This window comes from Egretta garzetta, unplaced genomic scaffold (assembly GCF_000687185.1).
Source record: "Egretta garzetta isolate BGI_Z169 unplaced genomic scaffold, ASM68718v1 scaffold208, whole genome shotgun sequence".
NCBI classification, from domain to species: Eukaryota; Metazoa; Chordata; class Aves; order Pelecaniformes; family Ardeidae; genus Egretta; species Egretta garzetta.
The window spans coordinates 1,439,826-1,455,104 of record NW_009260403.1 but is presented as its reverse complement, the minus strand read 5'-3'; the positions used below and the strand labels follow the sequence as shown (position 1 = coordinate 1,455,104).

The 15,279-nt window shown below is 40.9% G+C and overlaps 1 protein-coding gene across 1 annotated transcript in view; it reads left to right on the top strand.

The window, feature by feature from the left end:
• The window catches only part of NEB (nebulin), a 128,134-nt gene that overhangs the window by 47,411 nt on the left and 65,444 nt on the right, over nucleotides 1-15,279 (top strand). Inside the window, 19 exon segments of the mRNA XM_035898943.1 lie at nucleotides 33-137; nucleotides 233-340; nucleotides 3,036-3,368; nucleotides 3,961-4,176; nucleotides 4,524-4,628; nucleotides 4,724-4,831; nucleotides 5,440-5,751; nucleotides 6,438-6,641; nucleotides 7,392-7,496; nucleotides 8,182-8,289; nucleotides 8,858-9,169; nucleotides 9,561-9,764; nucleotides 10,235-10,339; nucleotides 10,831-10,938; nucleotides 11,888-12,199; nucleotides 12,609-12,812; nucleotides 13,880-13,984; nucleotides 14,163-14,270; nucleotides 14,663-14,974. Coding sequence (XP_035754836.1) covers nucleotides 33-137; nucleotides 233-340; nucleotides 3,036-3,368; nucleotides 3,961-4,176; nucleotides 4,524-4,628; nucleotides 4,724-4,831; nucleotides 5,440-5,751; nucleotides 6,438-6,641; nucleotides 7,392-7,496; nucleotides 8,182-8,289; nucleotides 8,858-9,169; nucleotides 9,561-9,764; nucleotides 10,235-10,339; nucleotides 10,831-10,938; nucleotides 11,888-12,199; nucleotides 12,609-12,812; nucleotides 13,880-13,984; nucleotides 14,163-14,270; nucleotides 14,663-14,974 — 3,474 coding nt within the window.

The window sequence follows — 15,279 nt, the reverse complement described above, 5'->3', positions numbered from 1 at the left end:
ATCTTATTTCACGTGTGATTTCATTTTTTCAGCGCTCGTACATATCGGCCTGGGAGAAGGACAAAACCAGCGTGCACATTATGCCGGATACGCCTGGCATTTTGCTAGCCCAGCAGAACAGAGTGAACTTCAGTGAGGTAGGTGCTTGAGCTGGGGTTAAGTGTCCATCCCTGGACACGGCTGCGGCCCAGGTAGAAGTGTTGTGTGAGGGGAATGCTTGTTTCTCTTTCAGAAACTGTACAAGCTTGCGATGGAGGAAGATAAGAAAAAGGGCTACGACATGCGGGCAGACGCCATTCCCATCAAGTCTGCCAAAGCTTCCAGAGACATTGCAAGTGATGTAAGTACACAGGAGCCCTTGATGGCACACCCTCCTCAGTCTTACTTCACTTTTTAGAAAGAGGTCTGGATAATGGTCGTAGCATCATAGAATCATAGAATGGTTTGTGTTGGAAGGGACATTAAAGATCATTTAATTTCAACACCCCTGCCATGGTCAGGGAGACCTTGCACTAGGCGAGGTACCTCAAAGCTCCGTCCATCCTGGCCTTGAATACTTCCATGGATGGGGCATTCACAACTTACCTGGGCAACATGTTCCAGTGTCTCACCACCCTCACAGTAAAGAATTTCTTCCTGATATGTGATCTAAATCTACCTTCTTTCAGTTTAAAACCATTATCCCTTGTCCTATCACTATACTCCCTGATAAAGAGTCCCTCCCCATCTTTCCTGTAGGCCCTCATTAAGTCTCATTAATTTCGAGTCTCCCCAGATCCTTTTCTTCTCTATGCTAAACAACTCTAACTCTCTCACCCTGTTCTTATAAGGGAGGTGCTCCACCCCCTGGTCATCTTCATGTCCCTCCTCTGGACCCACTCGAGTAGGTCCATGCTTTTCTTATGCTGGGTGCCCCAGAGCTGAATGCAGTGCTCCAGGTAGGGTCTCATGAGAGCAGAGCTGACATCCTCCCTTGATCTGCCAGCCATACTTCTTTTGATGCAGCCCAAGAGACAATTGGCTTTCTGTGATGCAAGTGCACATTTTGCCAGGTCATATTCAGTTTTTCATCCAATATCCCCAAGCCCTTCTCCATAGGGCTGCTCTCAATCTGCTCATTGCCAAGCCTGTATCCATGTTTGGGATTGCCTCGAGCCAGGTTCACGACCTTGCACTTGGCCTTGTGCAACTTCATGAGGTTTGCACAGGTCCACCTTGCTAGGCTGTCACGGTCCCTCTGGGTGGCATCCCTTCCCTCTAGAGTAACAACCACACCACTCGGTGTGGTGTCATCTGTGAACTTGCTGAGGGTGCACTCAATCCCACTGTTCATGTCCCCAACAAAGATGTTAAACAGTGCCAGTACAAGTACAGACCCCTGAGGGACACCACTCATCGCTGGTCTCTACCCAGGCATCAAGCTATTGACCACAACTTTTTGAGTGCAACCATCCAGCCAGTTCCCTACCCACTGAGTGGTCCACTCATTAAATCCATGTCTCCGTTTTAGAGACAAGGTTGTTGTGTGGGACAGTATCAAATGCTTTGCACAAGTCCAGGTAGATTATGTCAGTCGCTCTTCCTTTATTCACCAATGCTGTAACCCTGTTGTAGAAGGCCACCAAATCTGTCAGGCCCGATTTGCTCTTAGTGAAGCCATGTTGGCTGTCACCAATCACCTCTCTGTTTTCCATGTGCTTTAGCATAGTTTCCAGAAGGATATACCCCATGATCTTGCTGGGCGCAGGGGTAAGACTGACTGGCCTGTAGTTCCCTGAGTCTTCCTTTTTCCCTTTTTAAAAATGGGAGTTATGTTTCCCCTTTTCCAGTCACTGAGAACTTCACTGGACTGCCAGGACTTTTCAGATGTGACAGATAGTGATTAGCAACTTCATCTGCCAGTTGCCTCAGGACCCTTGGGTGCATCTCATCAGGTCCCATGGACTTGTGCAAAGTTCCTTACATGATCTCAAACCTCATCTTCTCCTATGGTCAGCAGTATTTCATTCTCCCAGTCCCTGTCTTCAGATTCAGTGAATTGGGTGGCGTGACTAGAGCACTTGCTGGTGAAGACTGAGGCAAAAATCTGTTGAATACCTCAGCTTTCTCCATGTCGGTTGTAGCCAGGTCTCCCGTTTTGCTCATTGGAGAGGTACAGTTTCTTTCACCTTCCTTTGTCATCCTGTGTATCTAAAGAAATCCTTGTTATTTTTTACATCCCTAGATAAGTTCAGCTCCAACTGTGCCTTGGCTTTCCTGATCCGCTCCCTGCACTCCTGGGCCATATCGCTATAATCTCCACATGATGTGTATCCCTGCCTTCACTGCCTATGCGTTTTGGTTTTGTGTTTTAGTTTGGCTAAGAGGTCTTGACTTAAACTTGATCTGGTGGCTTGTAATAGACAGGAATCACACAGGTTTTTTTGTTCATTTGGTCTCTAATTTTCACCCATAAGCTCTTGACATACTCATTGCAAGAAAAGCATCGTGTTGCCCCTTGTCACTTCCCAAGCTTAGTGGCTGTAGGCCTGCAGCTGAGGACCCACATGGGGCTGGGAGAATAAGTCTCGTGGGCGCTGTGCCGGGGAGCCTGGTGCAGTGGAGTGTGTCAACTGGTGTGGGCTGTGGGGGTGAGTGCAGTCAGGGCTGTGCAGGATGAGGTCCAGGCTGCCTACTGGAGCAGTCCGGTGGTTTTCCCTGAGTTTTACATCCCAGCTGCTGAGCTGGCCTCTCTGTGGGGATGCTTAGGTTGTGTGGAGACCCTGCCTGGCGGCACACATCGCTCCTAGTTCTGGAGCATGTGTGGTTGGCGTTGCCATCTAGGCCTCCATGTACATCCCGTGGCCCTGCATAGGCATGGGGTGGGATGGAAGTGTAGGGCACAGTAGGGATATGCTGTGCTTAGACACCTCTTCAGGTGGTGATCTTGCCTGGCTCCACGGGCATGGCACTTGCTCACAGGCGCAGCTACAGAGTGGAGTGTCAGAAGGGAGAAGAGCTGGTCAGACACCTAATGAGCTTCTTCCACCCTACAGTACAAGTATAAAGAAGGCTATCGCAAGCAGCTTGGCCACCACATAGGGGCCCGTAACATAGAGGACGATCCAAAGATGATGTGGTCGATGCACGTAGCCAAGATCCAGAGCGACAGGGAGTACAAGAAAGCCTTTGAGAAGACAAAGACGCACTTCAGTAGCCCAGTGGACATGCTGGGAATCGTGTTGGCCAAGAAATGTCAGGAGCTGGTCAGCGACATTGATTACAAGCACCCTCTGCATCGTTGGACCTGTCTGCCGGACCAGAACGATGTTGTACAAGCCAGGAAAGTGTACGACCTTCAGAGTGATGTAAGTTATTCTTTTCTGTCTGTGTGACAGCCCGAAGCCTCTCTTGTGTTCTGTTCCTTTGTTGGAGAAGGTCCAGGTGGGGAGCGTAAGCGTAGGCTGATTCTGAGAGACTGTGTTGGGCCCCTACTGTCTTGCTTGAGAGTAGGTGTCGTGAGCGGACAGGGGTGAAGTTTGTGTGGGGTCATACTTTATGGTCTCAGAGGAGTCCTGTCTTGCCTTGAGCATTCCGGGGGGAGTTTTGCTGGAGATGGCTCGAGTTCTGTATGGCAGGGGAAGGGCAACGGAGTCAGATATTTCCATCTGGAGGACCGACAGTGGGCAAAGGCTGCCACGTGTGCAGTGGTGAATGGTCTGAAGAGCGTTGGGTGATGAGGGATAAGGCTCCTCCCGTCACCCTGCCAGCTGGAGATTGCCAAAAGGGGCCGGTCTTTCCCAGGGAGACGACAAAGGTGGTGGGGAGGGCTTTGTGGCTTGCTTGGCACGTGATTGAGCTGTTGCAGGCATAGGGAGCTGAGTAGTGGGGAGGGGAGCTTAACGGGAGTCCCTTTTGTGGTGTCTGTTGGGTTGGCGCAGGGGAATGTGTTTTGTTAGTCAGAGCTTCCCTTGGTAGGAGGAGTGGTTGCGCGGAGTAAGGAGGATGCTGAGCTGCTTTCGGAGGGGCTTTGGCTGGTCCCCAAGTGGTTCTCTGGACGATGAGAAGAATAAGAGGGCGAGCCTCATCCTGAGCGACAAGAAGTATCGGCAACACCCGGACACCATCAAATTCACGAGCCTCCCTGACTCGATGCCCATGGTTCTGGCGAAGCACAACTCTGAAATAATGAACCAAGTGAGATTTCCTTGTGTGTGCAACATGAAGGAACTGAGTGCATTTCCCAGGCCTTTGGGCTCCCTCCTGCCAGGGCCTGGGTTTTGCAAGGGGGACGTTGCATGCTCTTGCATCAGGGATTTGTGTTCCTTGGTTTGGATGAAACTGTGTTTTGTGTGGTTGGTGCAAAGATTGGGTGCAGCGTGGAAAAGAAAAGGGTGAAGTGTTAGGAGGCTTTGGGAGAAGAAAAGACATTCCTGAGTTGGTGCAAAGTGGAGGTCCCTTGCTTCAATTTGTTGAGCTGGTTTGTTCTTTGAGTAGCCCTGTGCTTGTGTGATCTTATTTCACGTGTGATTTCATTTTTTCAGCGCTCGTACATATCGGCCTGGGAGAAGGACAAAACCAGCGTGCACATTATGCCGGATACGCCTGGCATTTTGCTAGCCCAGCAGAACAGAGTGAACTTCAGTGAGGTAGGTGCTTGAGCTGGGGTTAAGTGTCCATCCCTGGACACGGCTGCGGCCCAGGTAGAAGTGTTGTGTGAGGGGAATGCTTGTTTCTCTTTCAGAAACTGTACAAGCTTGCGATGGAGGAAGATAAGAAAAAGGGCTACGACATGCGGGCAGACGCCATTCCCATCAAGTCTGCCAAAGCTTCCAGAGACATTGCAAGTGATGTAAGTACACAGGAGCCCTTGGTGTCCCACCCTGCCAGAGAGTTCCCCGGTGCTTGCCGTTGAAGCCCAGGTTTTGTAACCTTAGCGGAATGGAGGCAACCCAGCTCTTACCTGTCAGTACCATTCAGCTGGTCTGTAAACGCATTGGTTCTGGAGGTTCTGCCTGTAGCTGTCCCTGTGTCTCTGTTTAGACTTTCATGTCTCTCTCTATGCTCTTCCAGTTTTTATGTCCTGCATACGTTGAGTAGGAATTTGGCTATTGTGCTTGCAGGTCACTAACTGATTTTTTATGTGGGGGTTATTTATAGAACTCTGGGCCTTTCCTATTACTGCCATCAAAGAGACTCTTTTTACTCTCAGTTACTGAGTAGGATCTCTTAATATGTAGGCTAGGGAGTTGCTTTGAAAATCTGAAGGTCATGTCAGGCAGATAATGTAACATGGATCCTTTTGTAGCTGTACATTGTAGCTCACCAGCAGAATACTTTCTGACTCTAAAATCTCTGTGCCTTCAGATACTAAATTCTCTGTCAGTTGTGGCACAGGGGCTGTTAGGGCCATAAAAAAAAAAAGAAATTCTAACTCACTGAACTTTTTATTGCCTATAGTACAAGTATAAGGAAGGCTATCGCAAGCAGCTTGGCCACCACATAGGGGCCCGTAACATAGAGGATGATCCAAAGATGATGTGGTCGATGCACGTAGCCAAGATTCAGAGCGACAGGGAGTACAAGAAAGCCTTTGAGAAGACAAAGACGCACTTCAGTAGCCCAGTGGACATGCTGGGAATCGTGTTGGCCAAGAAAGGTCAAGAGTTGGTCAGTGACATTGATTACCGCCACTATCTGCATGAATGGACTTGCCTGCCAGACCAGAACGATGTTATCCATGCTAAGAAAGCCTATGATCTACAAAGTGATGTGAGTACTTGCCGATATGCATTGGAGTCCTAAAATGTATGCGTTTTCCTTGGAATATTAAGTATAGAATCCGCCTCAACTGACTCCCTCATATAGTGTTTTTTCACCTTGTGTTTTGATTTACCTATTGATTTTTAGGATTGAATGATTCTGTGTTTAAGAAAGATTGAGTATTGTAGAGGTTTGTATACAGCTAATCAGTTAGATGAACAGTAGAACTAGCTGCACATAATGCTTTATAATAGACAATCTTAATCCCATTATATGGAGATTAACTGTGTATAAAGAGGAAATTGCCTGGTATGACTTTTTTTTTAATTGCGTGGCTTCAGTTGAGGGAATGCCTTTGTTCTGTCCTGGAGAAAATGGTTTAAATTAAGACCTGCTTTCTTAGTGGGTGACCATTTATTTGCTGGGACCATTTATGTTGCAGGAAAAGTTTATACTGACTTTCAGTGTTTCGTTTTAAACCCATTACTCTTTGACCATTCCCCAACATGTTGTTGGGTGAATGATACCTCTTGAAGGCAGATAAGGGGTTTGAATCTAGGTTGCTAACAGAGATTGTTTTGCAGATTGAACTATGAGGAAGGCAACTTACAGAAAGTAAGCATTAGTTGCATGGTATATATGAAATGTTTAACTGGCAATATTAATGAGACAGCCATCTTTGTATTTTGTAATAGAACTGCTACAAGTCTGACCTTGAATGGTTACGAGGCATTGGTTGGGTCCCAATTGGTTCTTTGGATGTTGAAAAAGCCAAGAAGGCGGGAGAGATCTTGAGTGATAAAATATACCGCCAGCATCCAGACACAATCAAGTTCACTAGCGTCACTGATTCTCTAGAGATGGTCTTAGCCAAGCAGAATGCGGAGACGATGAATAAGGTGAGTCGTGAGTCGATTCGGTAACACACCAGCAGTCTCTGCCTAAACTCTGGAGACAGGACTAGAAATACAGATGTGTTTGCTGTGTGAGATTTCAGCACAGCAAGGCTTTAAAAATGTAAGTTACATTCTTGGTAATCAACAGGTAACTTACTTTCAGCAAATGATAATTTAATAATATCTTCCAAGTTACCAAGTTAAATTAGAATTATCAGTTGTGAAGCTTTCCATATACTCTACTATATATCTAGTAATGTGTTACTTTAATCTAATTTTTAATATAGCAATTTGTCTAATAACTTATCAAGTTTGTCTAGTAATCTAGTAATTGATAAACTACTTGTTTTAGGGCAGTCTTTGAAATATCCATATTTTAAACAATTCAGCATAGTACTTAAAATGTAGGAATTTTTTTGGAATCTGTGGTCCTGAGGTCGATCCTATTTATGTCAATAAAACCATTTCCTCTGTCAAACAGGTCTGTTCTTACAGCTTAGATCTCTATGTGTCTGATAAGCATTCTGTGTCTTTTTTCTAGATTTTTTTTTTCAACAGAATTCTTTCTAGGTTACTAATTCTTAACCTGGACATTAAGTATCTAGAGGAGTGAATATAAAATCTCATTGCTATATAAGGAATAAGGATTTTTTAGACTTGGCGTACAGATCTGTAATTCTTCCTATGTTTTAGGTGATCTCCAAGCGGTCAGCTTTCTTTTTCTGCCTTTAATGTACATTATTTCTCCCGCAGCGTTTATATACTGAGGCCTGGGATAAAGACAAGACACAAATCCACATAATGCCTGACACACCTGAAATCACACTGGCAAAACAGAACATGCAAAACTACAGTTTGGTGAGTGTATTAGCTCTCCAAATGTAACTGGTCTGTTTCATGGCTGGATCCTCAGTATTCTGATAAACCTTATATAGATGATACCTCAGTTTCTTTAAGTAGCTCCCAATATTTATCCTCAAAATTGTGACTTTAAAATACATCATCTGCGTATTTGTACAGTAGTGCATGCGTACAACAGTGAGCATTATTGAGAATAAATTCCATGAGAAGTTTTGTGTCTCCAGTGAATTTCTGGGAGTAATTTCTACCAGCATGCATACTGTTGGGAAGGCATGAAATTAATTCCAACATTGGAAATACCAAAAAGGTAATTTCCAGCACAATTCTGAAGAGCAGTGATCCCAGCGTTCAATGCTAGTTTAGGCAAATAAATTCACATCAGTAAGAAGTGGGTTTAAAAAAGTTTTACTCCACTTGTATAGAAGAATAGTTTATCTCTAAAATTGTAGTCAGTGTTATGTTATTTAAAGTATTGAAAGAAAAGAAAATGTTAGCTAGTGTATTTAGCACAGATCTTCCTTTGATATGAATTTGTATCAGCTACTGATCTGGAGCTTTGAGTTAAGAAAGTTAGGTAAATCTTAACACAGTTTTTTAAATCTACTCTATTTACAAGCAGTTTGATTTGCATGGAATGCAATATGGAACTTACATGAATCCCATTGTTTAATTCTTCACCTAGAAACTCTACAAACAGGCCATGGAAGAAGCAAAAAAGAAAGGCTATGATCTGAGAAGTGATGCTATCCCCATTCAAGCTGCCAAAGCATCCAGGCAAATTGCCAGTGATGTAAGAAACTACTTTTTGTTTCTTTGTGTGTTTACGTCTGATCTCTGCAACCTGGAAGTTATCAGCTGGATTCTGTAAAAGGCATTTCAGTTAAACTGTGACCTCAGATAATAGATTTTTGGAAGTAAATTCTTATATAAATTTAAAGACTTATTTGTAAAAATTAAATGTTGAGAAGTTTTGAAGACAGTGTAATGCTATCATGTTAATTTTATAGCTCATAAACCTGTATCTTTAATTACATCTTAACAGTAAATTATTATATTTAATAAGGATTAGTATTATATTTTAATAAGGATTAAATATACTTAATAAGGAGAGGATTATTTCTCACTAATATTAGTGAAGAGCATTTTTTCAAAAAGACATACTTAAAAATCTCTATTTAGGGTTCTAACTCATTTAATGTGAGAATCCATGTTACTAGCCCCAGAATTGCTTTGACTGTTACATTTTTTTGACTATAGGTTATAGAGAAATTTCAAGAGATTATTATTAGAAATATCTAATATGGGAAACTGATATTTAGAGGTGATACAGAAATATAATATCTTTATTTATATTTCAGTACAAATACAAAGAAGGCTATCGCAAGCAGCTTGGCCACCACATAGGGGCCCGTAACATAGAGGACGATCCAAAGATGATGTGGTCGATGCACGTAGCCAAGATCCAGAGCGACAGGGAGTACAAGAAAGCCTTTGAGAAGACAAAGACGCACTTCAGTAGCCCAGTGGACATGCTGGGAATCGTGTTGGCCAAGAAATGTCAGGAGTTGGTCAGCGACGTTGATTACCGCCACTATCTGCATGAATGGACTTGCCTGCCAGACCAGAACGATGTTATCCATGCTAAGAAAGCCTATGATCTACAGAGTGATGTAAGTTATTCTTTGATGTAATTTTTGGCGAGGAATATATGTGGTATTTTACATAGGTGGACCAGGCCGCCATACACCAATGTGGTAGAACCAAATTTTCAAGACTAAGTTTCATGGCTAATTGAAACTCATATCTCCAATAGGATATGTTAACTGATTGATATTTAAATTAAATTCTGTAATTCCAGAATTTTGGCTATTTGTCATTTGCCATTCTGTGAAACTTGGATAATGGTTTCACTCTTAATGTAGATGAAATGCAGTTATTTTCTCTAGGTTTTTGATTTTATTTGGAGTAAAAGTTGATAATGACGTTATTTAACTGTGAAGAGATTCACTGTGTAAATTGCATTGTTATTATTAGAATAACCTGTGTATTTTTTTATCATAGAACTGCTACAAGTCTGACCTTGAATGGTTACGAGGCATTGGTTGGGTCCCAATTGGTTCTTTGGATGTTGAAAAAGCCAAGAAGGCGGGAGAGATCTTGAGTGATAAAATATACCGCCAGCATCCAGACACAATCAAGTTCACTAGTGTCACTGATTCTCTAGAGATGGTCTTAGCCAAGCAGAATGCGGAGACGATGAATAAGGTGAGTCGTGAGTCGATTCGGTAACACACCCCACCTAAACCCTGGAGACAGGACTAGAAATACAATGATCACAAGTAATGGTGAAGTTCAGAGGTGATGTATTTTCAAATAGTGTGCTCTGTTTATTTCAATCAACACTATTAGACCCTGTAATGGAAGACTCAACTTTGTCATGATGTTCTGCATGTTACATTTTAATCTTTTCTTTGCCATATCTGTGCAGTAAGCAGTAATAATGCTTTGGTTAATCGTTATTCTTAACGTAATATGGCAGTTTTCAAAGTGTTGTTAAATTTGCTCAGATAAATTATCTTTTTAATAATGGTATCTGTACCTGATTAAATACATAACCATTTATCCATGCTATATTTCCTATAGTTTTACCTAGTATGCTCTACGTTTTACCTGATTAGTAAGATATTAACTTGTTTTGGAATGCAATATTAATCTCTTCCTGTATTCTTTCTTAGCGTTTATACACTGAAGCATGGAATAAAGATAAGACCATGGTGCATGTCATGCCTGACACACCAGACATCCTGCTAGCTAAACAAAACCAACTAAACTACAGTCAAGTAAGTAAAACTGAAGAGTTGAGAGAACTAAAGGATTTCTTACAAGTACAATTTTGCCATCTCTGACTTTTAATTAATATTTTAATATTGTCAAGTTGTTTCATTTCACAAATTGCCAGCTCCACTGCTAAAATTAGAGTTGTTCTTTCGCTAGAATTTACCTCCTGGGTATCTAATTGGGCTTTTAAAATGTATTATCTGCCATAAATGAGAAATCATTTCTATAGCAAGGTATGAATTAACTTTTAGAGTAGTCCTTTCTTTGCCTTCGCTAAATGATGTCCAGTTTCCAAGCGTCTACAACGCAATTACAAGATCTTTGAAATACACATTTTTTTATTTTCTAGAGAAGATAGAGCTGTGTTCAGATATTTAAGTTGTCTGAACATTAACAATATTGTTTAGGCACTTAATTTGTTTTATTACACAGATGTGCTTAACTGAAGTGTAATTTTGTTTTTGAAACAAAAATGTGAATGTTTTTCTCACAGAAAATGTACAGACTAGCTTTGGAAGAATCGAAGAAGAAGGGTCACGATTTGCGGTTTGATGCCATTCCTATTCAGGCTGCCAGAGCATCCAGAGAGATTGCCAGTGATGTAAGCAGCTTTTCTCTCATGTCCATATGGATTTGGTAATGGAAGAGAATCAGAATGTTTGTTGCATTGTTTGTTAATGTGATACCTTAGGTTTATTGAATAGGTAATACTGAAATCCAGTGGTTCTACTGCATGCCTTCAGAACATGAAAGGAATCGATAGCCAGTGTTTTTATGCATCAAGTGTATATCACAGTAATAGATAAATAAAATAATATGAGGATTGTTTCTATGCCCCCCGTAATAGTTCCATTGATGTCCATGGATGTTAAGGTAGGATGATCAGTAAGGCATACAAGTCTGTGCTAGAGTTAATCAAATTAATTTCCGATTCAAAATAGGAAATACTTTAAAATCTCTCCCCAAAATAGAGATATTAGTAAATCAATTCTAAAAGTTCTAAATAGTTGTCTTTTCCTGAGGAAAAAAATAGTTCTGTTGGTGTCATATTGAAATTCAAGATGTCTGAATACAAAAACAGGAAAAAAAATATGCAATGACTTTGACAGGTTTTGCTCCTGGGATGAGGAAGCATCACTAAGAGGCAGAGGATAGCAATTTTTCATGCTCCATGTTTTTCTGTCAAGACTGATATTTTAACTTAGTATTAAGACTAACTCAGACTATCTTCACCAAGGTGTTTTGTAATAAGCTTTTAAAATAAGTTAATATTTACATTTTAATTTTAATAGTAAAAGAATGTGGAATATCAAACTTAGTAAGTATGTGACGTTAAATATTTAGTTAACTGAAAGTGTAATAGAGTTATATAAAAAATCAGAGATAAAGATATCTGGAATAAAATCCTTTTGATGTGAAAATTAATAAAACAGTAGGAAGATATAAATCATGTTTGTCTCTAAACAAAATACGAATGATTATGTTAAACTGTGTGAATTATTTATTAACTTATAAATATACCACGTGAACATGGACATATTTTATTTCAGTACAAATACAAAGAAGGCTATCGCAAGCAGCTTGGCCACCACATAGGGGCCCGTAACATAGAGGACGATCCAAAGATGATGTGGTCGATGCACGTAGCCAAGATCCAGAGCGACAGGGAGTACAAGAAAGCCTTTGAGAAGACAAAGACGCACTTCAGTAGCCCAGTGGACATGCTGGGAATCGTGTTGGCCAAGAAATGTCAGGAGTTGGTCAGCGACGTTGATTACCGCCATTATCTGCATCAGTGGATCTGCCTGCCAGACCAGTACGATGTTATCCATGCTAAGAAAGCCTATGATCTACAGAGTGATGTGAGTAAATAGTTATATTTGTAATACATAGTTAAATATACTGGGTCTTGTACAATATAATTTTTAAAAGATGTATAATATGCCTTAGTCCCTTGCATCAGATACATTGATAGAAGTAAAATGTTTAATATTCTATCATCAAATTCATGTTTAATCCTATTTTCTCAGTCCTTAGCCTGGGTTGTAATTTGTGTGTAACCCTGGTATTTGTGGAGTTCTTCAGTAAGTCTATTCTTTTTGTTATTTAATAATTATTTTACTAAATATTAAAAAATAACAATTTTTTTCAAGACTATATTCTGCTGCTACGCAGAAATAAATACAATTGTTCATGTAGACTAGGATATGCTTATTTATAATTATTTGATTACACTTGTACCTTATATAATGAACTTTTAAATTTTTTCAGGCTGTTTACAAATCAGACCTGGAATGGCTAAGAGGTATTGGATGGGTCCCTATTGGTTCCGTGGAAGTTGAGAAAGCCAAGAAAGCTGGAGAAATCCTGAGTGAAAGGAAGTATCGTCAACCGGCGGACCAAATTAAATTTACTAGTGTGACAGATTCTCTGGCCATGGTCTTAGCCAAGCAAAACGCTGAGATAATGAACAAGGTGAGGTGGTTTGGGTTTTTTTTGTCAAAATCACTGCTATTGCTAGCTAATAGAACTTGTTCATGAGACGAAAAGTATGAAATATGAAGGAAGACTAAACACTTTCATTGTGGACTTCGAGAAAATGAATGTCCAAACTGAGCCTTTGCACAGGAAAGCTGTTACCTCCAGGCTCTGTCTGAACTGAATACTTAGTAAAAAATATCCAGAAAAAAATCACCTAAATCACATATTTTTCAAGAGTAATACAAAAAATTCTGGTGAATTCTCCTCTTACTCCCATCTCGGCTGAAATCCTATTTTTAAATGTTTGTTTGGTATGCTTTTTCTGTTTTGTTAATGCTACTTCACTATACAAAGCTCCTCTCTGACAGAACAGGCTAAATTTTTTTGCAGTTCTTAGGCAACACTGTGAAATCTGCAGAAACAATGTTCCAGCGAGGTGTTAGGGTATGTCCAGGGGTGGTGGCCCCATGCCCATGCTGTAAGATAGGATGTAGCAGAATATTGAGGCTTTTACTGCAGCTGCTATAATGACGTATTGTTGACTGAATGTCATACCACATGGTGAACAAGCTATGAGGAAGCAGCTTATGTTCTATGGAAGTGAAGCTTCTGCAATTTACCTGAGACCTGGAAGATGAAAGTCACGGAGTACTCTTTTAATAAGAAATATCAATCAACTAACTTGTACAGATACAGCGGAATAATGAATATCGTTTTCCTCCTACAACAGTTTCCCAGCAATCCTAGATCAATTAATTGCCGTGCCAACTTAACCTGAGAAAAAATGAGGAAGGACAAAGTTTCCTTCTTGAGCTTCTCAGTGAGAAGCATTGCTATGCCAGGGTATTTCAAACTTGCTTGAACCACCCCTCACAATTTGTTAATTACTTTCTTTGGACAAGTGTATTAATTTGGTTATATATATCTTGTTCTGCTTCAAGATTACTTTTCTTTTATATCATGGATATCTTTTTGATAACTACTGCTTTCAGATTTGCAGTCTTTCCATCATGACACGTATAAAGAATCTTTTTAAAGGAATGTGTTTTCCTCTCTCCTAGCGTTTATACACAGAAGCCTGGGATGCAGACAAAACATCAATTCACGTCATGCCTGACACACCGACAATTTTGTTAGCGAAGGCCAATGCAGCTAATGTCAGCCATGTAAGAATATTTAAACATATACTAAAGTAATGGAAATTCAGAAATTAAGTAAGCATGTCTTTAACCATAAAGATCTTCTAAAATATGCACTCATGAAAATTTTAAGAAAAAAATATGAAATACAGAAACTCCATCTTTCAGAATATTGAGAAGCCATTTTCTGTCTTCTTTTGTATAGAAACTTTACATACAAGCCTGGGAAGAGGCCAAAAAGAAAGGTTATGACATGAGAGCTGATGCAATTCCAATCCGAAGTGCAAAGGCATCAAGAGATATCGCGAGTGACGTATGTTCTTCATGTACATTTATTTTCAGTTAGCTTAAGAAAGAAGAATGAAGTAATAATCTATGTACAACATAAAAAAACACAGTCTATCTGCTTCATCTTGAAAGCCAACTAACAAAGAATTCACTACAGAAAGAAAATGGGCAACAGTTTCCAAAAGGGACATTGAATTATAAATCCTGACATTAAGCAGATATTAGAAAATAATAAACTACAATGAAAATAATAAAAAAAAAAAAAGCTGTGGAGCAAGAATGCGCTAGGCATTTCTAAGCTCTAAATGAGTATATTTCATAACATAAAAAGTACATTTAAGATCAGTAGCAGGATGAAATTATGAGAAATTCATCTCAGATTCACTATTTCCTTCAATATTTTTTTTGCATTTCTAGTACAAGTACAAAGAAACGCACGAGAAGCAGAAAGGCCACTACATTGGGTGCCGAACTGCCAAGGAGGATCCCAAGCTGATGTGCGCCGCGCGTGCCATGTTGCTGCAGAACGACCGGCTTTACAGGAAGGCGTACCACGATTCAAAGGCCCAGGTCCACATCCCAGTGGACGCGATGTCAGTGCAGGCAGCCAAGGAGTGTCAGTCCCTAGTCAGTGATGTTGACTACCGGCACTACCTTCACCAGTGGACCTGTCTGCCCGACCAGAATGATGTGATCCATGCAAGGAAGGCCTACGACCTGCAGAGTGATGTGAGTGAGAGTAACTGTAGAAAAGCTTTATGGCTGGCGTGTGAGTCCCTGTTTGTTAGTGACTGTGCAAACATCGTTTCAAATGCATGTTTGTGAGCCTGCAGTCATTCGTGGTATGTTTATTTTAATTCATCTGGATGATCCTTTCCAAATCAGTAGTGTTTTCAGCTTGGGGGCCAGAAATATTCCAGGCAGTTCATAAAGAAGCCATGGTTTTTTCATCCTCTGTAGGATGTTTGCTTGAAGTTTGCTTGCAGACTGCTCGCAGATTATGCCACTGGTTTGCATATGGCAAGTATCTTTAG